At 41.1% G+C, this 25,081-nt stretch overlaps 1 protein-coding gene across 4 annotated transcripts in view; it reads left to right on the forward strand.

Moving 5' to 3' along the window:
- Nucleotides 1–24,582, forward strand: part of Hs6st2 (heparan sulfate 6-O-sulfotransferase 2) — a 299,446-nt gene extending 274,864 nt beyond the window's left edge. For all 4 annotated transcript variants that reach the window (XM_058571213.1, XM_046467828.2, XM_046467836.2 and 1 more), the window contains one exon: nucleotides 21,526–24,582. In XM_058571213.1, coding sequence (XP_058427196.1) covers nucleotides 21,526–22,417 — 892 coding nt within the window. In that variant the 3' untranslated portion in view covers nucleotides 22,418–24,582. The remainder of the gene's footprint in view (nucleotides 1–21,525) is intronic.
- The last annotated feature ends 499 nt before the right edge of the window (nucleotides 24,583–25,081 follow it).

Raw genomic sequence — 25,081 nt, forward strand, 5'->3', positions numbered from 1 at the left:
GTAAGCTAATATATGTTGCATTTCCAATTCAATTAAATGAGAATCTCCTGCCATTACTAGATATTACCAAAATGCCCTGATGGGTGAAGACTATGCTTAGTATTTTCAATTGCTACTGACTTCCTGATTATATAATCTTTGTATTAAATGAAATCGATGAAAGCTCAAATTAAATTCAGCAAACTTTAAGGAGTAAATATGTTTTCCCCATACTTTTGGTATATTTTCACCTCAAGGTGTGGAGTGTATTAGTTGGAACTCATTGATTACCTTTAGTGATAAATTTTACAGGGCTCTCTCCCCTCATATACCAATTCCTAGAATACTCTATCCTGTTCGAAGGCACTGTAACTGTGCGTGATGAATTAGTGCCCTCTCTATTATATATGTATTATAGTTGTGCCTCTTTCAGCTGTAGATAAGAGCTATCTTATGTAAATGCAATTGCTTTGTAAATGTAAATGCCTAGTGGGTCATTGATCATCCTGGTGATAGAAGAAACAGAACAATCGGGGGAGGTGTGAGAAAAACTGTCTAGGGACAGAAATGAAGAAAATTGCTAAGTGGGTAAGGGATTGAATCGATGGAACTGGAGAACTTTGTGGAGGGGGCTGGGATAGAAAGAAAAGCCTGGAAGCTACTGGGAGAAGCCTGTTGGAGCTGCCTGCTGGCTTGTGCCTGCAGAGCCCACCAAATACCTTGGTTTCTTAAAGTCCTGAGGACTGACTACACAAATAGAAATGGGCCTAGTCCCTGTAGACTTGAAGGAGAGACTGAAAAAGAAAGCCCAACTGATGAAGTGGGACCTGGGCACTGTGGGTACCTGTCCTTTGCCTATGCATGGTAGATTTTGAATCTCCCAAACGTTAGTCAATTTCACTAACCCACAAAAGTTGTGAGAGTCTTTTCTATAAATAGTCCTTTGAGGTATATATTAGATTTTTGTTACTGTAACCAAAACACCTGATGAGAACAATTTAGAGGAAGAAAATTTAATTGTGGCTCATGGTTTCAGAGCTTTCAGTCCCCAGTTTCATATCTCTGGGCCTGAGGTGAGATGGAACATCATGATGGAAGAGTGTGGCAGAGGAAAGTTTCTCAACTCATGGCAGCCAGGAAGCAGTGTGGGGGGAGTGGGCTGGAGAAAAGATAATACCTTTCAGTGTTCTGCTTCATGTAACTAGGTCCCATCTCCGAGTGGTCCATTCAGCCATCATTGGCTTAATCCACTGAGATCAGAGCCCTCATAATTCAATCACTTCCCAAAAGTCCTACCTCTGAACACATGGGACATTGAGGAAACATTCCAGATCCGAACCATAACACGGTGCCAGTCTCGTGCCTCACCTGGAGAAAGATTGAATAGACATGATGCTGCTAATTCTCATGCCCTAACATTTCCTTCAATTTCTTGGGTAGTATCAGGAGGGAGGCGAGCCCAGAAGTGAACACAGGAACCATGTGGGTGAGAGTGCCCCGGGAATTTTCTCACAATATGTTAAGTCCTTTTTATGGAGTCTAGATTTCAAAACCTGCTAGAAGCCAAATGTGTGACTCACAGAGTAATAAAGCCCTCTAAATCAATTTGCAAGACATCTTGAAGATAAACAAGGAGAAAAGGCTTTCTATTTTCGTCCCACTTTTTAATTTTATATCCCGCCTACTTCCAAAAAGGATTTGAGATAACTTCCAAAGACATTCTTACTCATGCCTAAGAGTACTTAAGGACTATTTCTGAAAATTGAATCCGTGTATACCATATAAATAAAGAAGAATGATTATATAGGAACAAGAATATATCAGGGCTCTCTTGCTTTATAATAGTCCACATTGGGGGAGTGGTTAAGTGAGGATTATTTGGGGCACTTGCTCCAGCATTTGCACTTTGCAAGTATTGCTTTTGCTCCTAAGAAAATTACCCTATCTTGTGCCCTGTATCTGCAAGGATTTTTATTTGCTTTCTAATAAAGGTTGTACTAATAAATATGAACCTGTGATTACTAGAGGCTTATTAACATGTCAGTTGTCCTAATGCTCAAAGGATTGCCTATAATGGTCAAGAGAGAGATTTGAGGCCCAAAATAATCTGGTAAGAGCTGGGTCCCAACCTGTAAAGAGAGTATGGCCTAGTTAAATAAAAAATAATAATAATGTATCAAAATCCAGGGAAGAGAGACAAGATCCCTAACTCCAAGAACACTTGGGGCTCAGAGAAGGTATATAGTTGTTGTTTTGGTGTCAAGGATTGAACCCAGGGGCACTCAACCACTGAGCCACATCTCCAGAGCTTTTTAGTGGTGCCTAGTAAGAACTAAGAAAGAGGAGACAGGGCTCATGTGGATGGGTTTGTATGAAAGGGGCAAGGGGAGAGAGCATCTGCATCTGCCTCCCCCCTCAGCCTTCTCCACACCTGTCCATGCATAGCATCCCTGCCTCTTTTTCATCTTACTTTCTCCTTCCTTCTTGTGCTTTTCCTTTTTCCCCTTTGTCTTTTCTTTCCTGTCCTGGCCCACTAACTTCTTTTTCTTCCCCTCCATCTTCTCCATCCCTCCAGGCTCTATGTGTCTCATGTGTTTCTCTGCTGAGTTTTCTTTGCTTTCCTCTGCCAGTTTTTTTCAATAAGTTGCCAAATCAGCTTAAATAAGGCCAAGAGGGGAACCATGGGACTCCTCAATTCTATTTGGACCCTGATGGAGGGTCCAAATGCTCCTAGGTAGGCATGGTCTACCCAACTGTGTCTCTAGCTTACATCTTCCTTGCTCACCACACCCTTTGGCTTTAACCTTGTCAGTTTAGCCTCTGTTTAACCATTGTTAGGAAATGCACAAAGCTGTTTGTAGCAAAAGGCTTAATGTGGCCAGGCGGGATGGTGCACACCTGTAATCCCAGTGGGTGGGGAGGCTGAGACAGGAGATCGCAAGTTCAAAGCCAGCTTCAGCAACTTAGCAAGGTTCTAAGCACTTAGCAAGACCATATCTCGAAATAAAATATTAAAAGGGCTGGGGATGTGGCTCAGTTGTTAAACGCCCCTGGGTTCAATCCCTAGTACAAAAAAATAAAAAAGGGCTTAATGGGGAGGCAGGAGGAGAGTAGAGTTTTGTCAATGCCTTCAGGAGGACAAGAAAGCCTTCCTACAGTGGGCATAGGAGCACTTGAGACAGAAGCCAAATAATACATCTGACTAGAGAGTGCTTTTTATAAAAATTCCTTTAGGCAAGACAATTTAGATCAAGAACATGAACTCTGCAGCCACCCTTTGGGAGATTCAAGTTCAAGCTCTACTGCTTACTAGCTAGCTGCATGACTTGAGGCAAGTTTCTTGGACTTTCTGGGCCTCAGTTTCTTCATCCATACAATGAGGATGATAATACTAGCACCTGCCTCATGGGGTGATTGTAGTAATTGAATTAGTTCATGTTAACCACTCAGAATCATGTCTGACACATAGTAAAAGGCACTTGCAATAGTTGAGTATGAGAGCATCTTAGAATTCTTTGGGGCCTTTTAAAACTGCTTGACTCATGTGTCAGACTTACTTGTAGGTTTTGTACAGAATGCATATCTTGGTACCTGTAGAAGCTTACCCAAGACTGCAAAGAGTTTACTCTAAGACATTTTCATTGTCAAGGGCACTGGCACCCATCCTTTGCCTGGGAACCATATGGTTTGCATGTGTACTTCCATGGGTCCTAGTATATGAGGACCAAGTGAAAACTGCTCATAGCTGGCCAAATCTGACCCTGAATGGCCAATTCCCTCAATATGGTCATGGAGATCAGCCACACCCCTCAGCTTAGTTGACTGTGTTTATCATTCTGAGATCAAATATTGAACAACTAGATAGTTCTAGAGTCCCAGCTTTCTGATGTCATTTAACATTGAAAATTGCACCTGGAAAAGAACAAAGAAGTGCTTGGGTTTAAAAACATAGAGAACAAACAAATTGTAGGCAGATATGGAACAGTCTAATTTCACTTTTGTAAGCCTTCAGCTTCTAGTTCTATCTAATCTATACCTCTGCCTTCTGTGGCCAGTTAGCAATTCCAAGATGGGGGTGGAATTCTCAAACTCATTTGTCTTCTTTCGTTTTCATGGCTTTAACCTGGCAGCAGTAGAGGAGAGGGGGATAGGAATAGCTCCAGTCTTCCAGGCCAGGACCAAGTCAGAAGATGTGTTGACCCCATCACTTGATCATAGAACCTGAGGCTTGGTTTGGCTTGTGAATAGTGAATAGCTAACTGGCAGAGCCATTGTAGTCCTGGAGCCTGGGGAGGAGGTTCTCAGAGCTAACTAATGTTTCCTTAAAAGATCCTGAAATGTGTGTGGGGTAACACATATTTTATCATAGTTATTCTGGCTCCACGAGTGCAATGAAAATGTTAGCCTTGGCATATCAATCGTGTTTTACAGATGACTGTAATTTCCTGAATGTCAAAACTCCAAATTTTTCTACTAAGCAAACTTTTCAGTGGCAAAACAGATTGCCTCCATAATGTATCACTGTGGGCAGGAAAAATGAAATCTTTATGCACTGTATTATGAATCAATGAGGCATTGAGATTCTTGGAAGGGTGAGTGGACTCTGGAAAATGAAAAACTGCCGCTATTCCATCTCTACAAACTGCTGTTCAGGGAATGGAGGCTTCTGTGGCATTCGGCGTGTGGGCCACAGAAATATCGAATTCAAGTGGAAACCAGTTCCTGTCTTTCCCTGCATTTTGAGGGGTGAATGTCACTGTAAATATAGTGTGAGTCAGGTCATTTGACAAACCCTTGCCCAAAGGCCTCCTTATGTGATTCCCTTTGCTTCTGGGATAATGGTTCTGTTGGGTTATTGCACATTTCATTAAGAACAAAATATTATCACCAATGAATAAGTGTGAATATATACCAGGTGTCTTGCACTGTGCTAAGCAACCTACATGGGTTAGCTCACTGAAAAATCACACCACTGCCAGGTGGGTGCTTAGAGAGGAGGAAAATAAACCTTACCGAGGTTAAGTAACACAAGCTGAGGCCTGCTTCTAGAGCTTTCTGACTCCAGAGACTCTGAGCTGTGAAACAGTTATCCATGGTTGGCTTTGCAACAAGATTCTGGACCAGTGGGTTACATGAGAAGAAATGAGACAGGTGGGCCTGCCCTCTCTAAAATGCCCACAGCCTCTGAGGGAAGAGAGGACTCAGACCTAAATTACAAAGTCAGATGAACAGGGTCCCCAAAGAGAAGTCCAGATAATGCTGCCCAGAGGCTTAGAGGAAGGTATGGCTGTATCATTTGCAGACATCAGGAGGAAGGAAGCATATAGTACGGCCAGCCCTCCATATCCATGGGTTCTGCATCTGCAGATTCAACCAAACACAGATGGAAAATAATTTGAAAAACATGACATCTATACTGACCATTACAGACATTTTATTGTCATTATTCCATAAACAGCAGAGCATAACAACTATTTACAAAGCATTTGCATTGCATTAGATATTATAAGTAATCTAGAGATGATTTAAAGCATTCAGGGGGATGTGCATAGTTTCTATGTGAATACTATACCTTTTTACATAAGGAACTTGAGTATGTGTGGATTTGGTTATCCAAGGGGGTTCCTGGAACTCTTCCATTGTGGGTTGCCTACAAACTGTTTGGACAAAGAAATAGAGCACTCAATGTTGTGCCTAGAGGCAACAGCAGGAGCAAAGGCTGGAGTGGCCTTGGGAGGCACAAGGAGAGGAATTGGGTTTGCTCGGCATATGGGGGTCTGTGTGCAGGGCACCATTGACAGGATGAAAGATGAGACCAAACAAATAATTTAGTGAGAAACCATGAACATTATTCCATTACAAACCAGTCTGCTAATTTTCCCAGCAAAGCCTTGGACTTTTACCCTTTATGTCCCTGCTTTTGTGTGTATTTTTAAACTAGAGATTCCTGCTGAGTCCTCAGCCTCACAATAATTCTGAGGCAGCCAAGTCTATCCTTGGAGTCCTCAGTGTTCTGGGCCTCCTTTTCTTTCCTCAGAACTCAATGCTCAGCTCTATAATGCCCTGCACACCCCTTCTCCACACTGCCGCATGCCTGCTTCTGTGTGGGATCTGATTAGACCCACAGAAGGGGGTATCTTAGAAGTAATTTAGTTCATCCCCCATTTAAATGACTACTGAGTCTAAACGGCTTAAGAGCCTCCTCTTCCTATTCCATATCCTCGCCTAACACACACCCATCGAAGGCAGATCTTTTCTTTTCCATATTTTTATTGGTGCATTACAGTTGTACATAACTGTGGGATTTGTTGTTACATATTTGTACATGCACATAAGATAACAATATAATTTGGCCAATATCACTCTCTAGTATGAAGGCAGATCCTTAAACCAAAGGAATAAACGTATAATATGGATACCTGGCCACTGTGAAAGGGAGGGGTTGTGCTTCCCAGCACCCCTGAAATTATGCCACCCCGTGAGGCTGGCTCTAGTTGCATATTCTGTTAGGGTGTTTCAGAAAGCTCTGCACAGTGTCACGCAAAATTCCTTTCATTCTAAAGTAAAATAAGCAGAGTGCCATGGAGTAGCAAAATGAGCCTGGATGTCTAGACATGGGTTTAAGACATTGTAACTTGATCACTTACTAGCTATGTGACCTTTCACCTCTCTGTACGCTAATTTCTATGTCGACAAAATGGGCTGGACCTGTCTATTTTAAAGGCATGTCATGAGGAGCTCATGAGAAAGAAAGAAAATGTGCTTTGCTAAAAGATCTTTGCCATAGAGAACTTTTTAGAAAAGGAGAAAGAGGGTGTAATCCCATCAGATAGTTTGGGAATAATAGCTCTTTAATCCTTACAAGTGAACTGAGAAATATAAATATTTTTGATGAAGAAGCTCAGGGGTGACTCACTCAGCACCTGAACTGGTACACTGAAATGCAGCAACACTGGCCTCTTCAAAATGTACCTGCCCATATTTCAACTGTCAACACATCCTTTCCACCACGTACAAGGTGAAGGTTGATGTATTCTCCCTGCACACATTTCTAGTAACACCTTAACTCATGAATGCTAAATGGAAGAAGGTGGAGTAGGAGAACAGCATAACTTCAAAAATAGCCCTAGGGAAATCAAATCTTGTTTTAACTTCCTGTGTTCATGACTGATTCATGACTCTGAAAACGGAAAAAGTTTGATCACAACTGTCACCGAATGGCCTCATTTTAAATTCCTTTGCTTTCTTGGAGCAGAAAGGAATAGGCCTCCTGATTATGACTATTGAAACAGTCTTTGGTTGGCACACAATAGCTAGTTACCTGTGGGCTGGGATTTCAGAACAGCCCCCTGCCCAGTGGCACTTGCCCTGCAACTGCCTAAAATTCCACCAAAAGTGAAGAAGGTAGCTAGCTCATCGCCCCTTGAGAAATGCCTCTTTAGAATAGAAATCCCTCTGGGATGACACAGGACACCTCAGTAATGCTATTTTTTTCCTAATCCCTTCCTTTCCAAATCTAAGATTTTAAGCAGCCAAAGCAGAGACAGAGAATACAGTGGGGAAAGGCTAGAGGAAGGAAGAGGTATGGGACAAGAGATGGACAACACAAGGAATTTTGGCTCTTAAGGAATGTACAACCTGGTTGACAAGAAGAAACAGAGATATGGGCTGGGGGCTGGGGTTGTGGTTCAGTGGAAGGAGCGCTTGCCTAGCATGTGTGAGGAACCAGGTTCTATCCTCAGCACCACATAAAAATAAAGTTACTGTGTCCATCTACAACTTTAAAAAGTTTAAAAAAAGAGTAATATGGACTGTTCAGATACCCATTCGGTGTTTACTATACAGAAGAGTAGTGCAAAAGCACGGAGTTTGGATTTAGAAAACCTGGCTGCTAGTCCTAGACCCAATGCTGAATAGGTTGCTATTAGTCCTTCCTTCCTTTATTTTTCCCCTTCCTTCCTTCCTCTAGGCCCTGATGTCAGTGGATTCAGTGAATTTTCTTTGGAAGATCTTTCTGTAAAACCACTGTGGGAAGGGGGATTCATTTAGAGTAATTATCTATGGCCTTAAATTCACTTTGATGTTGGCTGTGATCTCTGAGAATGAACCTCAGGGCAAAAGACCAAGTCAGGAGGGAAAGCCGTGTAGGTGGTTCATGAATCATGTAAGTGAACATGACTTTCCTTTGACTTGTCTTTGGAGTCAGTGATTAATGGAAAAGTCCAAGGATGGAGTTCCCCTCCAGCATTTGCCTTAGGTTGGGAAGTCAGGGTCCAGTATCTCCGAAAGTATAAAATAAATGTGTCATGTCCATCCACAACAAAAAAATATATAAAAAGAATTGTGTACTGTTTATGCTTTCACCAAGCAAAATGATATCATGACTTATATTTCACAATATGCCTAGTTGTCTGAATACACTTACAGCAAGTTTTCCCATTCTGTCACGTTTTGGATAGGTACTAAAATGTCTTATCTCTAGGATCCAGGGCATTACAGTGTGATGTTAATTTTTGACCTGAAGGAGCATTCTCTGAGCAGAGAGGAGATGCTGGTGGGGTCATTTTGTCCCTGGCTCACCAATGCTGCCCCACTGACTCCTTAAAAAGGAAACACAGATGTCCAAAGTCCTCAATGTGCACCATGAAAAATAAGGTTCTGGTGCACAGAACTTATAGAAGTCTAACAGGTTTTCAGCATTAACATAACCTTCCAAATAATTATTTCTACTCAAGCAGGATCTTCATGTATTTGGTGACCCCTTCCTATACTCACTCCAGGGTAACATCAGATCCTGTAGGTAGAGCGGTTGGTGGCAGATTAAGAAGTTAATTTTTACTCCCAATATTATTATTGTAAAGAAACAAGGCTGTGTCTGTGACTGTATGTCCTGCTTATTTCCATACACATGCGCCACAACCATGGTATTCAGAAATTATGCCTTTTGCAGCCTGAATACCTGAACAGAAAACTCTCCCAGGGAAAGGAAGCATGACCCTGCCAGCCCTGGAAATTCTGAATGGCTCCGATTCTTTACAGTTTCAATGGTTAAGGAGGTCTGCTTTCCCCCACAAAAGCCAGGCTTTGCACCTCATATCTCTCAGTGCCTTAAAACAATATTAGAGCTCATTAAAAATCAGCCCAGGCTCAAGAAGGGCAGCCTTCATTTAGGGGGAAACTTTTCCCCTGTGCTGTTCTGAAAAATTGCACAATGCTGAGAGCAGCCATTTTTCTTGACTAGATTTCTTCTAACGCTTTCTCTATGGCACACTCGAGGTGCCCACCTCTCAGTCTCTGTACAGCAGGCCCAGGTGAATAAATGAGACTGGCCACAGCCACCTCAAAATTGCCTCAAATAATATTTATTGACTGCCTACCAGGTAAAAAGGACTGTTACTTGATTCCTTGTCTCTGTGGAGGTCCCTAAAGAAATAATTCCATGAGTCTGCATTTCTCACAACTTGGATATGGCAGGAGAATAAGCTATCTGGTTTCCACATCTGTGGAATGGGAAGTTTGGGCTAAATTGGCTGTCAGCTGCACCCCTACCCCTAGGCCCTATAGCCCTGAAGTGCTGTAATCCCATCCCCTTAGGATCCATAAGGGTCCACAAAAACTGCAGAATCAGCCCCCTCATTTCACATTCTGGTATATCCACTTGCCCCTACCTTCAAATTTCCTACTCCCATCAGGCTACACGTGTTCCTGGCCTATGGCTCCCAAGGCTGTTTGCAGGCCCAAGTGTGGATGAATAAGCAGTGGGTGAGAGCAAAGAAGCCAGAGACCCAGGTGCATCTGGCAGTGTGGCTACAAAGACCAAATAGGGCATTCACTAGGGTAGTTGGCAAGAGTTTGGGCTCAGTTGTTAGACAGACTTGCCAGTCACTAACTAGCTCTGTGATCATAGGAAGGTTGAATAACACATTTCTCCTCAATAACCTTAACTGTATAATTACAATAGCAACAGCAATAACAATAGTAATTAATGTGTTGAATGGTATGTCCCAAGCATATTTCTCAGAACCTTATATATAGTACCTCATTTCATCTTTGTAAAGATTCTATGACTTTTCCCACTCTCTAAATTTGGACAGGATAGTTCAGCTAGGAACAGAGCTGGAATTCAAACCCAGGAATTCTGGCTGTCAAACAGTATTGTTCAATAGAAATACAATGCAGTCACATGTGTAATTTTAAATCTTCTAGTAACCACATTACAAGATAGGAAAGTACAGATGAAATTAATCTGAATAATGTTACTTGACCTTTTCAAAACACTATCATTTCAACATATAATCAGTATAAATAATTAACTGAGGTAGTTTGTCTTCAAGGCTTGTAAATCTTAGTATGCTTGCAAACACTTAAAGTATGTTTCTATTTAAACTAGCCACATTTCAAGAGCTCAGTAGCCACATATGGCTTGTGACTACCTTATTGGACACTGAAACTCTAGAACATGCACCCTCTTCATTTGATATATTATGCCTAAAATGAAGGCATTTGCAACTGTTCTACAGTTTGTGTGGAAAAGCACCCAGCAGAGGGCCTGACATCCTAACACATTACTGTCCTCTCTGTTGTGCTGGTTGCTAATATCAGAGTGCCTCCCCCCTGCCACCACAGACACCCCTGCCTTCATGAGTGTGTACACACATAATCATTTCCTTTCTATCCTTTAGGGCCCTGCCATATTCCTCCTCCTCCTCCAGGAAGTCTTCCATGATGACCATAGCACACAGTACTGTCTCCTCCCTGACATACTTTTGCACTTACTCTCTGGATGATGCAATTAGCACTTAGCTATATCCTATGATTACCTCTTACCTGCACTGTATTGTAGTCTAATCTCTCCAACTAAATTCGAAGTTCTTTGAAAGCAGATATATATAAAATCTTCCTCACCCTGCCTACAGTTCCAATTATTATTATTTTTTAATTTTTTGTTGTTGGTTGTTCAAAACATTACATAGTTCTTGATATATCATATTTCACACTTTGATTCAAGTGGGTTATGAGCTCCCATTTTTACCCCATATACAGATTGCAGAATCACATCAGTTACACATCCATTGATTTACATATTGCCATACTCGTGTCTGTTGTGTTCTGCTGCCTTTCCTATCCTCTACTATCCCCCCTCCCCTCCCCTCCCCTCCCCTCTTCTCTCTCTACCCCCTCTACTGTCATTCATTTCTACAGTTCCAATTATTGCAACATCTAGGTTGTCCAGAGTTGATACATTGCTCATGGCTCAATTAAACATTTTCTTATAAACCAAGACCAAGCTAAAAGGACACTATGTCCTTTTTTTGCATGTTCCCGTTCCTGAATTGAATGTCATGAAGGTACCAATTGTATTGCTTCCTAGTTGAGACCTGGAATATACATGGTAATTAAAACACAAGACAGAAGCAATGGATTCCCAAATCAAGAGATACTAGGAAAGATCACCTAAAGAGCAAAACATTAACTATTGAAGTCACAGTGGGGGTACTTAGCAGTTTCCCTCACTTCCTTCTGTTCCTAGGGCTTGGAACTTAACCATTACTCACTTCTGCCTACTCTTGTTTCAGGATTGGAAGAAGGAAAGGAAACAGCTATATCTCTGGCTGCTTCAAATGTCAGCCCTCAGGGGATGGCAGTTTGATAGAGGATGTCACTAGAAACCCTCTGTATACTGAGAAGTACCATGCAGGGAAGGAACAGATCCTAAAAGGGAAGTCAGGAAGCTTGAAATGGTTAATCAGTGACAAAACTAGTCTTCATGTGACTGAGGGTAAAATATATCCCTCTGTGGGACCCAGTCTACCTTATCTATATACTGAAGGGCTTTTTCCTCTAAAAGGTCTTCTCCAAAACACCTTGAGTATTAATGAGCTGAGACTCGCAAAATAATTTTAGAATGCTAAAAATTTGGGGCAGGCAGTTTAAGTGCCACACCTTTTCATGATGCCAAGTAATTGACTGGATTCTGGGTAAAGGCTGGTGACCACGGGTCATAAAGCCTGGAGTTTCACATCTTACTAAAAAACAGCTTATGCACTATTTGTAAAAGCCCTTAGATTTATGTTCTCTGGAACCTCCTGGGCTTTAGGAAAGAAGAAAGGGATTTCCTTTAAAAAGAAGTAGATATTGCCATGACTGATTATGTGAAGAATTCCATCTTGATTTTGAAATTAAAGACATTAGAAGTTGTCTTTCTTTTTCATGAAAACAAATATTTTCCTTCTTTATAAAAAAAAGCAAAGGAAAATGGCAGAGAAAAACATTCCTGTCTTTAAGGAAAGCCCATTGGTGCAGAACACACACAGATAGGTTATCTTTTGGTTAATCAGATGGGAAAAATCAATTCATTAAGATGTTATTTTATATACACAGAACTGTTTCTTAGAGTAAGGTAGGAAGAATAGCAGAAAACTTCTATAAGGAGAATGGAGTAGTCATATGTCACTTAAGGATGGAAAAGTCTTGAGACACATGCCATTGAGTAGTTTTATTGTTATGATATAGCATACCACACACTAGGCTATGTTATATGACACTGCCATCATATATATGTCCTTTTTGGACAGAAATGTTGCCTTGCAGCACATGACTATAGCTTGTTTGGGTGCAAGACCATCGCCTCTTTGAGTTGGTTTTGTGTTCAGTAGATGTTCTGCTGGGATGGTTATGCTCTGCTAAGGAGATGAATTAATCCCTTGAATGAACCAGTGAGAGTCTTGGTTGTCCTATAGACCACTTAGCTCCTAGGGATTGGTCCTGCTTCCCACCTGTCATGGGTTGCCCAGGGAGCCTGGCTGAGTCAGGAGCCCACAGCATTACCTTAAAGGGGAAATGGAGAGGTTTAATATCCAGGTCATTTAGGTCTTTCCTGTGCTGGGAAAACAATCAAATGAAATCAAGGCTGTCACTGTTTGTGTTGCACACTGCTGTATATGGGACAGTTTACTCTTCTTACTAGATAAAACATGACTGTTAAGCCACAAGACTGTTGTGTCAGTTGGACCCAAAGCAACACATCCAAATGAGCATCCATCCACTTCAAAGTAGTCCCTTTGCAAAGCCCCATACAGCTTTTGTGAGGCTTTTGCCACTGCTGATCACAGCATTTATGGAACTCCTCTTTGGGGACTGCCAGTATATAAGCCACACAGGAAAAGCAGTTAAAAGAGCAATTCCAGGGCTGGAGGGATCCGGTCCCATCGGAGGCATGTTTGTCTTTGATTCAATTTACTATAGTTTTATTTAGTCTGTACTCACATATTAATGTCATTTGATCTGAAAGTCATCCTCCTTGTTTTGCCTGAGTTATTTACATGCCATGGGAAGATCTGTGCAGTTGTTTTAGACATTATTAGCTTAGGATGGAGACCAGACCTTCAGCATTAAAGACTCAATGTCATACACAACCCCCACTGGCTGCAGAGTGTACTTAGGACCACCAACCACAAATCTTATTTTTCTACCACCCAGCATTACTACAAGAACGAGGTGTGAAAAGGCTGAACTTTCAAAAAAATCCAAACAGTGCTACAGGTATAATAAAATGTTCACTCCTATTGATTTGGGTTAGGAATTTGTTTCCTTTCTTAAATTAACTTTTTATTGATCACTCCTATGACCTTAACTGCTATGAGTTTGCTGGCCTTCTTCCATTAAAAAAATGACATTGATATTTATTTCTCCTTTGGGTAGTGCAGGGAAAACCTTATCATGGCCCTTCGTGAACCAGTGGTCTTAAAGGAAAGGAAATATTTACTGCATGATCTTCAGAATGTTTTGCCCAGGCGAAGTTCCTTGGACTTTTCCCTGAACAGAAATGGTCATTCCCAGGTTTTCTCTAAGGAATACAAGGAGGAGCTGTGACTTACTCTTGGTCCCCACTTTTGCTATGATCTCAGAGAGACTTCTGATCTCTGAAGTCACATGCTTAAGACAGTAGTTCTAACTTGAATGTGTGTATGCATGTGCACACATCAGAATTTCTTTCGTTTTTAATGTTTATTTTTTAGTTGTAGTTGGACACAATATCTTTATTTAATTTATTTATTCTTATGTGGTGCTGAGGATCAAACCCAGGGCCTCTTGTGTGCTAGATGAGTGTTCTACTGCTGAGCCACAACCCCAGCTCCATACACATCAGAATTTCTAGGAGGAATTATTAAAACACAAGTTGCCAAGATCTGAATCCTGAGTTTCTAGTTCAGTAAGTGGATGCACCGATGTGCATTTCTAACAAGTTCCTAAATGATGCTTATGTTGCTGGCTCTGGGGCCACTTTGAGAACCACTCCTTTAGTTTGTCTAAACTGAAGTCCCAAGGTTGTGTCCCAGAGTTCAGATGGGAAGAATAGAGTTTCTGGAGTCAGAGAGAACTGGATTCAAGTTTGAACACCTCTATTTTAAATTAAGTCATGACACTGGATCAGATTATTTCTTTTTGTCAGTTTGTTCATCCTCATAATGGAAATAATATATGATTCACAGGATTTGGGGGAATGAATGTGAAAGCGCCAGATACAAAGTGTCCCCGGCTCCTGGCTGTGCAGTTGGTGTCCCTTCTCTCAGCAGTCATATCTTTCCCCTTTGTGAGAGCTAGTGAGTTCTTTCAAACCTGGTTGAGTGTGCCGTTGTCAATTAATGGGGGTCTGCTAAAAATATCCACCCTCATCCTACAACTATTCCCTAAAGTTACATTGATTCTCAAAGGCTACTGGCAATCTGACTTGTGGGTAAGTCCTTGCCTCTCTCAGGGTGGTCATTTGCTCACCTTTAAAGCGCAGGACTTGACCTAGCTGATTTGTTGTCTCAAAGATGTCTTCTTGCTCTGGCAAGTCTGAGATTCTGTAACTTAGAAATCAGGCATTTCTTTTAGAATAACCTGTTAAAATAAGGATGAAAAAATGGTTCTTGTTTTTATCCATTCACTTATTTTTAAGATCCTTAAACTGTCCAGTCTTCTTTTCAACCAGTCTACTCTACAAAAAGTCAGGTACAACAGCTCAATATTACTAGCTTTCCTTAAAATGTTCCAGCGCAGGTATAAAATGGTCTATCTGTTATTTAATAGTGACATCTAGTGGTTTTTCCTTATCAAAGAATAATATACACATTTTCTTATTAGCCTATCCTGAGCTCTGCTGCTTCTCCTGCATTCATTTAATAATCTTTTATTAATCACTTTCTTCATGTCAAACATCATACCACATTCAGAGGAGCTTATATTGATAAATGATACATGTTCTGTGCCCTCACGGAGCTCTCATTGTCTAGTGGGGGAGGCAGAAAATTCCTTAGATAATCAGAACATATTCTGATAAATCTTTCAATAGGAGAACATCAGCAAAGTTGGGGCAGAGAAGGCAGAACTGATTTTGCCCAGGAAAGTAGAGGAAGGTTCTATGAAAGAGACAAACATTGAGTGAAGTTTTGAAGTAGTTTGTAGGTGATCTCTGAAGGACAAATTGAAGCCTCTCAAAAGAATGGGTACTATATATACAAACGCAGGGGAGCCTGTAGGGTACTGTTTGGGGGAAACTCAGAAAATTGAAAATATTATTTTGCAACACTAAGGATTAAACCCAGGAATGCTCTACCACTGAGCTACACCCCCAGTCCTTTTTATTTTTTATTCTGAAATGGTCTCACTAAGTTGTAAAGGCTGACCTCAAACTTATGATCCCCCTGCTTCAGCCTCCTGAATTGTTGGGATTATAGGTGGGTGCTACCATACCCTGCAAGAGTATTATAGTATTGTACATTCCTGGAGCATAGAGCATAGAACAGAATTCTTCAACCTTGGCACTGTTGATAAGTGGGACTGAATGATTCTTTCTTGTGGGAGTCTATGCATTATAGAATGTTTAGAAGAATTTCTAGACTCAACAACCCATTAGATGCCATCAGCAACATTTTCTCCCCAGTTGTACCAACCAGAATATCTCCATGCATTGCAAAATGTCCCTGAATTGGAACCCTGGTGCAGATGCAAGATTCTTCACAGTTGAGAAAGACTTGGGTACAGGGGATTCGCTAGAGTTGAGGCTAGATGGAAAGAAAGGTGGTTTCTGAGTCCCACAAGGCTGTGTCTAACACTTGGAGGAGTTTAACCAGGGAAGGACAGATTAGATATCTATCACATAGGGCTGTAGAAGTGACTTGGGACTGGAGACCCAGAAGTGGGCTAGGATACTGTTGCAGTGATCCAGTAGAAAAGTGATGAGCAGTGGGGACAAGAGCAGAGTTGAGCTATTATGATCTAGAATCATGCTAGGCGCAGTGGCTCATGCCTGTAATTCCAGCGGCTTGGGAGGCTGAGGTAGGAGGATCAGAAGTTCATGGCCAGCTTCAGCAACTTAGTGAGGCCCTAAGAAACTTAGTGAGACCCTGTCTTTAAATTAAAAAAAATAAGTAGGGCTGGGAATGTGGCTCAGTGGTTAAGCGTCCCTGGGTTCAATCCCCAGTACCAAACAAATAAACAACAAAAAAATCATCTAGAATTAGCAGGACTTGGGGAATGTTTAGATGTTAGTAGGTGGAAGAAAGGAGTCAAAGATGGCCCCTAGGATTCTTGTATGGATATCTCTTTCATTTGTTGCAATTGTCACTTGCTTAGCAGTGACAAGAATAACTTGGTCTAAATTTGTAAATTTTACAAAGCAGGTTTACTGTGCACTGGTTACCAACTTGTGTGAGCCCACTGAGTCAGAACACACTCGTATATGACAAATGACATAAATTGAATTTATTAGTTACAGATAGACAGCAAGGAACAAAAGCAGCCTAGGATCCATTGTGAGCCAGGTCCCCATGGTTCAGGAAATATGCTTGAGGCTGAGAATGGTGGTACAAGCCTGTAATCCCAGCAGCCAGGGAGGCTGAGGCAGGAAGATCACAAGGTCAAAGCCAACCTCAGCAGCTTAGCAAGGCCCGAAGCAACCTAGTGAGACCCTGTTTTAAAATAATAAATAAGTTGAGCTTAGGATGTGGCTCAGTGATTAAATGCCCCTGGGTTTAATTCCCGGTATCAAAAGAAAAAAAAAGGAAAAAAAGAACAAGAAAAAGAAAGAAAGCTGCTTGAGGCAGAGGGAGTCTCAACTGTGCGTGCTCTACATGCTTCATAGCTGAGGGACCTGAAACATAGCCCTAGGCTTTATACCTAAGGGTCACTGTGTCTCACTAGGCAGAGCTTCAAAGGACATTTTAAAGGTTGTCTTGGACAGTTCATCCCTGACTCCAGATGTTATATTCCCTAGGAATGAGAGAAACAAGGCCAAGGCAGTTCTTCCCCATATCAGAACAGTGCATTTTTAACACAGTCTGATATTATTCTTAAGTGCTATGAGTAAGGAGGAGGGAAAAACTGGGCCAGTCCAAAGCCACCTAGAGAAACTGCCCTGCAATAGAAGTTGGCAAATCTTTCACTGTGTTGTTCAGTAGAGGTTCCATGGGCATACAGATGCACTGAACAACCAATCACTAAATAAACCCAGGTAACTGATGGAAAGCCATGACTCCAATTTCCAAATGTGACACCCAGTCATTGTAATTGATATATCTGGTCACAAGATAATCCTGTCCAATTATTGCCAACTGAAACAGGCTGTGTATGATTTTCCTGGAGCTGAGCCTGCCTTACTCCTTTAAAATTAAATCAGTCTATTCTGTAGCACCCTTCGGGTTTATGTCAACCTGAAGGGAGATTTCTAACAACTACCAGAGATCTGCTCTGGTCTGTGTCTTGTTCTGTTTTGATCATTGCCTGGCTCCTACAGGCATTGCCAACTAGAACAAGAAAATATGGTGAAGATATTTGGGGATATAATCAGAAACCAGATGCATTTTGACAGGCTTAGACTTACTCTAACAAGAAGACATTAAGCAGGGCCGCAAATAACCTGCATCAATTCAGGACAGTGTAGATTGGGTTTCAAAAATGGTATGTATGTGAAAGAGTGAGACGTTTTAGTTTACTCTGTGTGTCATGACTGCCAAAAGGATCCATGTGATCTGAGGCCACCTGAAGAGAACAGTGAGGTGAGAGAGGTGATGGACTGGCCCTTCTTGTTCCTTGTCAGATCATGCCTGGAGGACCACGTTCCAACAAAATGGAATGTATTCAGAGACAAACAGCAGGGTAGTGAGAGACCTTAAAGCAGTATAAAGAATACTTGAAAACCATATTTAGCATCAAGAAGAGAAGCCTCAGGCTACATAAATGCTGTTTTCAGATATCTGAAGCCACACAAGTAGAGTTAAAAACAGATCCCTAAGTAAGACCTAGGGGTCTGGAACTACCACTTTTTGTTACCACTCCATATCTCTATCTTAAGCCCAGATTGCTGCTCTCTGTGTATCCCTTCGACTCTCTCCTTGGAGGTCCTACAGGCACCTCAGACTTTTCTCCAGAGACCTGGGGAGCATGTTTAACTCCCCCACCCTCATTCTCTCTTCCATTCAAATCTTAGCTCCTAAATATTTCTCTAGTCAGCCCCACATCCTCTTTCTACCTTGTATTCGCTAGTAGCTTCTTTTCTAAAATATTTATTTTTTACTTGTAGTTGGATACAATACTTTTATTTATTTATTTTTATGTGGTTCTAAGGATTTAACCCAGAGCCTCACACGTGCTAAGCAAACACTCTACCACTGAGCCACAACCCCAGCTCCTCTAGTAGCTTCTTAATTAGTGCCCTTAATTCCATCTCTGCACCATACATAATGACCTTTCCAAAGCATAGTCTTCATGTCACTCCCCTGCCTAAAATCCTTCAAAGGCCTCCATATTGCCTGCAGAATTAAGTCTTAATTCCTTTTAAATTTATTTTTAATTAGCACATAATAATTGTACACATTCATGGGGTGGAGTGTGATACTTTGATACATGCATATGAATTCCTCAATATGACAACTGAAGCAGGCCCCGTGACCACCTCTCCTCTTCAATTCCTCTACCTCTCAACTCTACAGGAGACTTTTTAATGCACTTCTCTCCCACACAACAAGCTGGTTTGCACCTCTGTGTTCCCTGGAAGATGGGGGCTGCTAGGGCCCTTTACATTCATGGAATCTCCAGAGTTATTGTCACCTAATTCTAGGTAGCTTTCATCACCAGGGCATTTTATGCATGAGTGTGTGTGTGTGTGTGTGTGTGTGTGTGTGTGTGTAGGCCCTGATCTACTTTCTTTGCTGCAGTGATTATCCCTAAGGTGTAGAGATTGAGACTGCCCACATTGGAGCAGTCCTTGTCTCAGGTGGGCACTAGGCAACCTTCAGGACAAAGGTGTACTGGAGCCACACATGCATAACATGAGAGACTCTGTGAATATCTGTCTCTGTCCCTCTGTGATGTCTCCTCTCTCTCCATGTGGGTGTAATGCATATAAAACATTGATTCTGACAACGGCAGTTGGGCTCTCTGTGGTCTAAAGGGCAAGAACTGGCTTTTAGGAAGGAGATCATCAGATTTGAGCTGTGGTGCACTCTCAGATTTACCAGAAGATGTCACTGTAGGCTTAAGCCAGTAAAACAAGTTAGGGCAGGAGGACTATCAACTAAGCATGAAGGTGACTCCATTATGGGAGCAGCCTCTATTACAATGCATGTCTGGAAAAGCTGGTTAAAAGATTAATCCAAATGTGTCACTGGACTAAATTTATTTATTTTTCCCAAGAATGAGACTAATTGCCACTACACTATTGCCTCAGGCCTAACACAAAGGCTTGATAAAGGTGTCTGAATGAATGAGCAAGCAAGCGAGTGAATGACTGAGTGAGTGAATGTGAAAATAAGGAGTGCAAGGAGGGATCTGTGGGTATAGTAATCATCTTCACTGGTCAAGGCCACTAGGGGATAAAAGCTGCTACTCTTTAGCAGTAGGTCTTTACAGAGATGAATTTGAGTGGCACCAGAAAGATCAAGTCCTAGGAAAAGTTCAGAGAAAAATGAAAATACTCTTAGTCCTCACTCCAGGATGCTTCTGTGCCCCATGTTTATTCCAGAAAAACATATGAAGTTATTTTTTAAAAATACCATCCTGTGATTTTTGCAAGGCACTTGGAATATATGGAAGTGCTATGGCTCTACAGAGGAAAAAAAAGTAATGGTAGTAGTGAGGGGCAGGATACATTTTCTCAAAGGAGATGTGGTACTTGAACTTGGACTTGAAGGATGGGTAGAATTTTCTAATAAAGGATGAAAGCTCATGCCAGGCAGAGGAAACACCATGTATAGTTTAGAGGCATGGAGTATAGGTCCCAGGAGGCCTGAGGTGCTGGAAGCCAGCATCCAGGAGGAACATTTCCTCGGAAGGCATTCACTCAGCCAGGTGACCAAGAAGGTTCTCTCTGGCTCCTCACCATCATGCTTTCAGATAGGAATGGATAAACTTCAGAGAAGTTGCTAGCCATTCCCCAGACTTCCTTTAAGAAACTCAATGCCAATATGCAGTGTTTATTGTTTTGCTTCCACAGTATGCTGTTCTGTGATCTCATCATTCATCCATTGGACCCAAATGGAAATTAATTTGTCATAAAAAGCTCAATTACAGGATCATAGACCTTGACATTTCTGGAGTGTGGTACATATGCCCATACCCACTCTGCATGGGTGTGAGTCTGGTGTGTGGTTTGAATTTTTGCCAGTCTGGTATTTGAGCAAAGAATTTTATCCATCTGCAGCATGAAAGGAAAGATAACCACGCAGCAAAGCCTCCATGTTTGCTGACATTCATGTGTCCTTTCAGTGGGTAAAGAAAAAGAACATTGTCGAGATGATAGAGTTAACTTTCCTCTCCTGGAAATATTCTCATGTGAGCAAAGGTTAAAAGCAAGGTAGTGACTCGCATATATGCTGTGGGCAACTACCATGTCTATTTCAGTCAGTGACTAACCACAGTGTTTATTTCTGGAGGCCCTGGGTTGTTCTGCCTATATCTACATTCCATTTCCATAACGTATGAGCCATGATGTTATGACAAACAACCAGAATCAAGAGTATCATATCAAAGACTCTTTCAATGTGATTTTGGTTTTTTAATAAGATTTCCAGATTAGACTGGATATTGGAAAAATGCTTATGCATATTTAATAAGAAAGATTAGCATTTGAGCTCACTTATCAACTCCATTTCACTTCATCAAATCATTTGCTTCAATTGAGTCTCCATTTTATAATCAGTTAGTGTGGGTTTAATGTGGGTTGAGGGATGCAGAGTATGAAATAACATGGTTGCATACTGAACTGATGGCATCGGTGGGAGGATTTTGTCATTGGTTGGAGAGAGGAAAAACAGGAGAGGAGAAAAATGGAGTGAAGAATGACAAGGCCCATGTCTTGAGTCTAACCTTTGTATACCTCTTTGGACAAGCTAGTGGGATTTAGGGGACTATAGTACAGTTCAACGGGATACATGCCACCAGCTCCCTTTCATTCACAATTTGCTTTCTTTGCTGGCCAGTGAACACCACTTAAGCCATGCACCTCCCCAACTCCACTTCAGTCACCAACATCTCTGACATTTGATCTTTGTGCTTTGTCTATAGGAACTTCCACTATATCACCATCCTCCGAGATCCAGTATCCCGGTACTTGAGCGAGTGGAGGCATGTCCAGAGAGGGGCCACTTGGAAAGCATCCCTGCATGTCTGTGATGGAAGGCCCCCAACCTCGGAAGAGCTGCCCAGCTGCTACACTGGTGATGACTGGTCTGGCTGCCCCCTCAAAGAGTTCATGGACTGCCCCTACAATCTGGCCAACAACCGTCAGGTGCGCATGCTCTCTGACCTGACCCTAGTAGGCTGCTACAACCTCTCTGTCATGCCTGAAAAGCAAAGAAACAAGGTCCTTCTGGAAAGCGCCAAATCCAATCTGAAGCACATGGCGTTCTTTGGCCTCACTGAGTTTCAGCGGAAGACCCAGTATCTGTTTGAGAAGACCTTCAACATGAACTTTATTTCGCCGTTTACCCAATATAATACCACTAGGGCCTCTAGCGTAGAGATCAATGAGGAAATCCAAAAGCGTATTGAGGGACTGAATTTTCTGGATATGGAGCTGTACAGCTATGCAAAAGATCTCTTTTTGCAGAGGTATCAGTTTATGAGGCAGAAAGAGCATCAGGAGGCCAGGCGGAAGCGTCAGGAGCAACGGAAATTTCTGAAGGGAAGGTTCCTTCAGACTCATTTCCAGAGCCAGAGTCAGGGCCAGGGCCAGAGCCAGAACCCGAGTCAGAATCAGAGTCAGAATCCAAATCCAAATGCAAATCCGAATCTGCCTCCGAATCTGATTCAGAATCTGACTCAGAGTTTGAGTCAGAATTCGAGCCAGAAGGAGAACCGGGCAAGACCCAAACAGAACCCAGGCCAGGAGCAGCCCGAAAGCAACACCAGCAATGGCACCCATGACTACATAGGCAGTGTAGAGAAATGGCGTTAAATGGCTCTGAAAGGCTTGTGCACACTTCTCCCAAAGCGCCACCAAAAAGATGGCATATCCTAAAAGATGAAAATGTCCAAACACATCCTGATTCCTTAAGTTTGGAAGTTAAAAAAGGTTTAGATGTTGCCTTTACAGTTGCCTTTCAATTAAATGTTATGCTGTGTGTGGGTAAAACAGATCTCAATATGTAATTAAATTGTCTTTTTTTTCTTTTGGTTGGACTTTTTATGAAATCCAAAAGCCAAAAGAGACTCACCAGAAATTGCTGTGTAGCTGTTTTAAGAAGTTCTTAAATTACTTATGGAGGCAAAATGAATACACAAAATGTGACCATTTAACATACAACTGAGAAATGGAATTTAAGTGATTCCTGATACACTGTTAAAACCCAGTTTTGGAAACAAACCCTTTTTCCAGTGGTGAGCGTAACTATAAATATCAAATGACTAAAAGAAACACAAAACCTTTCATTTCCTTCTGATTTTAACAAGGAACCTATTTAAATAAAACAGCAACTGATGATAAATTTTACCAAAGTGTAGAAAATTTGAAAATTCCTCTCCCAAACCTGGGTGGTTTTATGTAAAAATATTGGCTTTTCAAATAGAACAGGACTCATATCTTGTAATTTAAGAGATGTTTAAAATTTTAAACTTTTCTACCTTCTACTATTTAAAGGTTTTAAACAGGGTGTATCTCATATTAAGGAAAAAACATATTTTTTCCAAATGGAAGACCAGTGTAAAAATCTAATGTCCAGATGCTTTCAGGGCACTGTAATTTCAACAATTCTGGAATCTTTTTGGCGCTGCTTCTCATTCACTTTAAGGCTTTTCCGAGTTGTGCTCATTCCAAACAAACCCATGTATAGAATCTTTCTCCATCATCTAAATGGTGTGTTGCTGAATTAATTGTGGTATATAATCCTGGATTAAAGTCAGGACTTTCTTTCTATAGAATTGTCTTATCAATGTTTGTGTAGTGAGGTCCTTAATCAAGAAACTCTTGAACAGGACAATGTGTCTAAAAATATTGCTGAAGTTATTCTTGATCAGATAGAATTGAACCTGAATGTGAATTGTTATTTACTTTTTGTACATCTTTATTGTATAATGTTTCCAGTTTGGCTGGCTATTTCTGGCCCATTAGTTCTTCTTTGTGTTGACAAGTTTGTAGACAATTATAAAAGCCAATAAAGGGTAGAATAAGCATGACAATAGCCAGAGTTATTCAACACCAAAAGCTGCTGCTTGATTCTTTGGGTTAACCTTTCTACCAGGTTTTCATTTATGAAAGACCAAAGTAGAGGGCATTCTGCAGCAGAGTTAAGTATCAAGAACAATCTAGTGGAAGAGAGTAACATGCTACTGTGAGTCTACACATCATGTTTCTGGGTGGTTTCCATTTTATGGGTTTGGCTATACTTTTGCAAGAACTTACATTGACCTCTGGTTATCAAACAAGGTGCCTGGAAGTGGTACTCATGTTTTCAGGAGGGACATGCTTAGAAGTGTGACCATAAGATACATCTTGTACAATCTGCCCTTGTGCATGATCTGGTTTCATCTATAATAATGGCCACAAGCTGAGCAAGAAGCTGAATATTTGAGCTTAAAAATGAATTTTCTTGTCTCTAAGCTTGAATCAGTATTTCTAGCTTTTGTTTTGTCTGACAGTGTTGCAGTCCTGGGAATTCTAAAACCTAAAACCTGGAAGTAAAATTTTAAAGAAAAACACACACGTTGAAGTCAAAAGTGTTTTACAGTGAAACTATGTTGTGTGCATTGTGTTTTTAAAATACTCTGTAGATCATTTTGGTATTTTGATTTTGTTTAGTTTTAATTGAAAACGTTTGCTCTTAAAATTGACAGGTAGTTTGGGAAAGGAGGATGAAGCCCAAGCCAACGGAAAAGCTTGTTACAGAAAAAACAATTTGTATTATTGTTGTGGTGTGCATGGTTTTGCAGAGATTAAGTGCAAAAATTTTCTCTGTCTATACTGATTATTGTATATAGGGGATGTTATAAATACACATTTTTGTCATCATCATGTAAATCCCATGATTTCAACTGTAAACATCTGTTCAATGGTGTAGCTTTACAAACCATTCACTGATTTGTGTAATTTAACAATAGATATGAAATAAAGTTTAAATTACAGGCTCTGAGCAATTTCATCATTTCAAGATTTGCAGCCACTAGACACTATGAGATCATAGACAAGAACAGAATTCTCTTTTCATAAGGAGTTTTCCTTTTTTCCTCTTGGCAGATAGGTATGGAAACAAAATGGCCCATTCTAGTTCCCCACACTAAAATGGCCTTAATCTGGGGTGCTTCTATCTGGAAGCTCATGTTTTCATTAAAACAAAATTGTCCTTAAAAGACAAGTTTCGCTATACAAATAAAATATGCATGTTTTAATTTGAAAGTTATTAAAGTACATACTTTACTATCTAAGAACATGCAGAAAGGAAAAATACCATTCTTAATTTCCTATCTCTCCCCCCCTATCCACAGGGTAGAGGTAAGCATTAGCAGTTGGCTTTTTGAAGTCTTGAATAATAATTTTTTTCCAAACAATCTCTTGTGTTTAGGACCATGGGTGGGGATGATTTGTGCTTGTTCCTTTTCAAAGAGATTTTATATGTCAGTACCAAGG

The sequence above is a fragment of the Marmota monax genome, unplaced genomic scaffold (assembly GCF_021218885.2).
Source record: "Marmota monax isolate L192 unplaced genomic scaffold, Marmota_monax_Labrador192_F-V1.1 WCK01_AAM20220418_F8-fsc00054, whole genome shotgun sequence".
In the NCBI taxonomy this organism is placed as follows: domain Eukaryota; kingdom Metazoa; phylum Chordata; class Mammalia; order Rodentia; family Sciuridae; genus Marmota; species Marmota monax.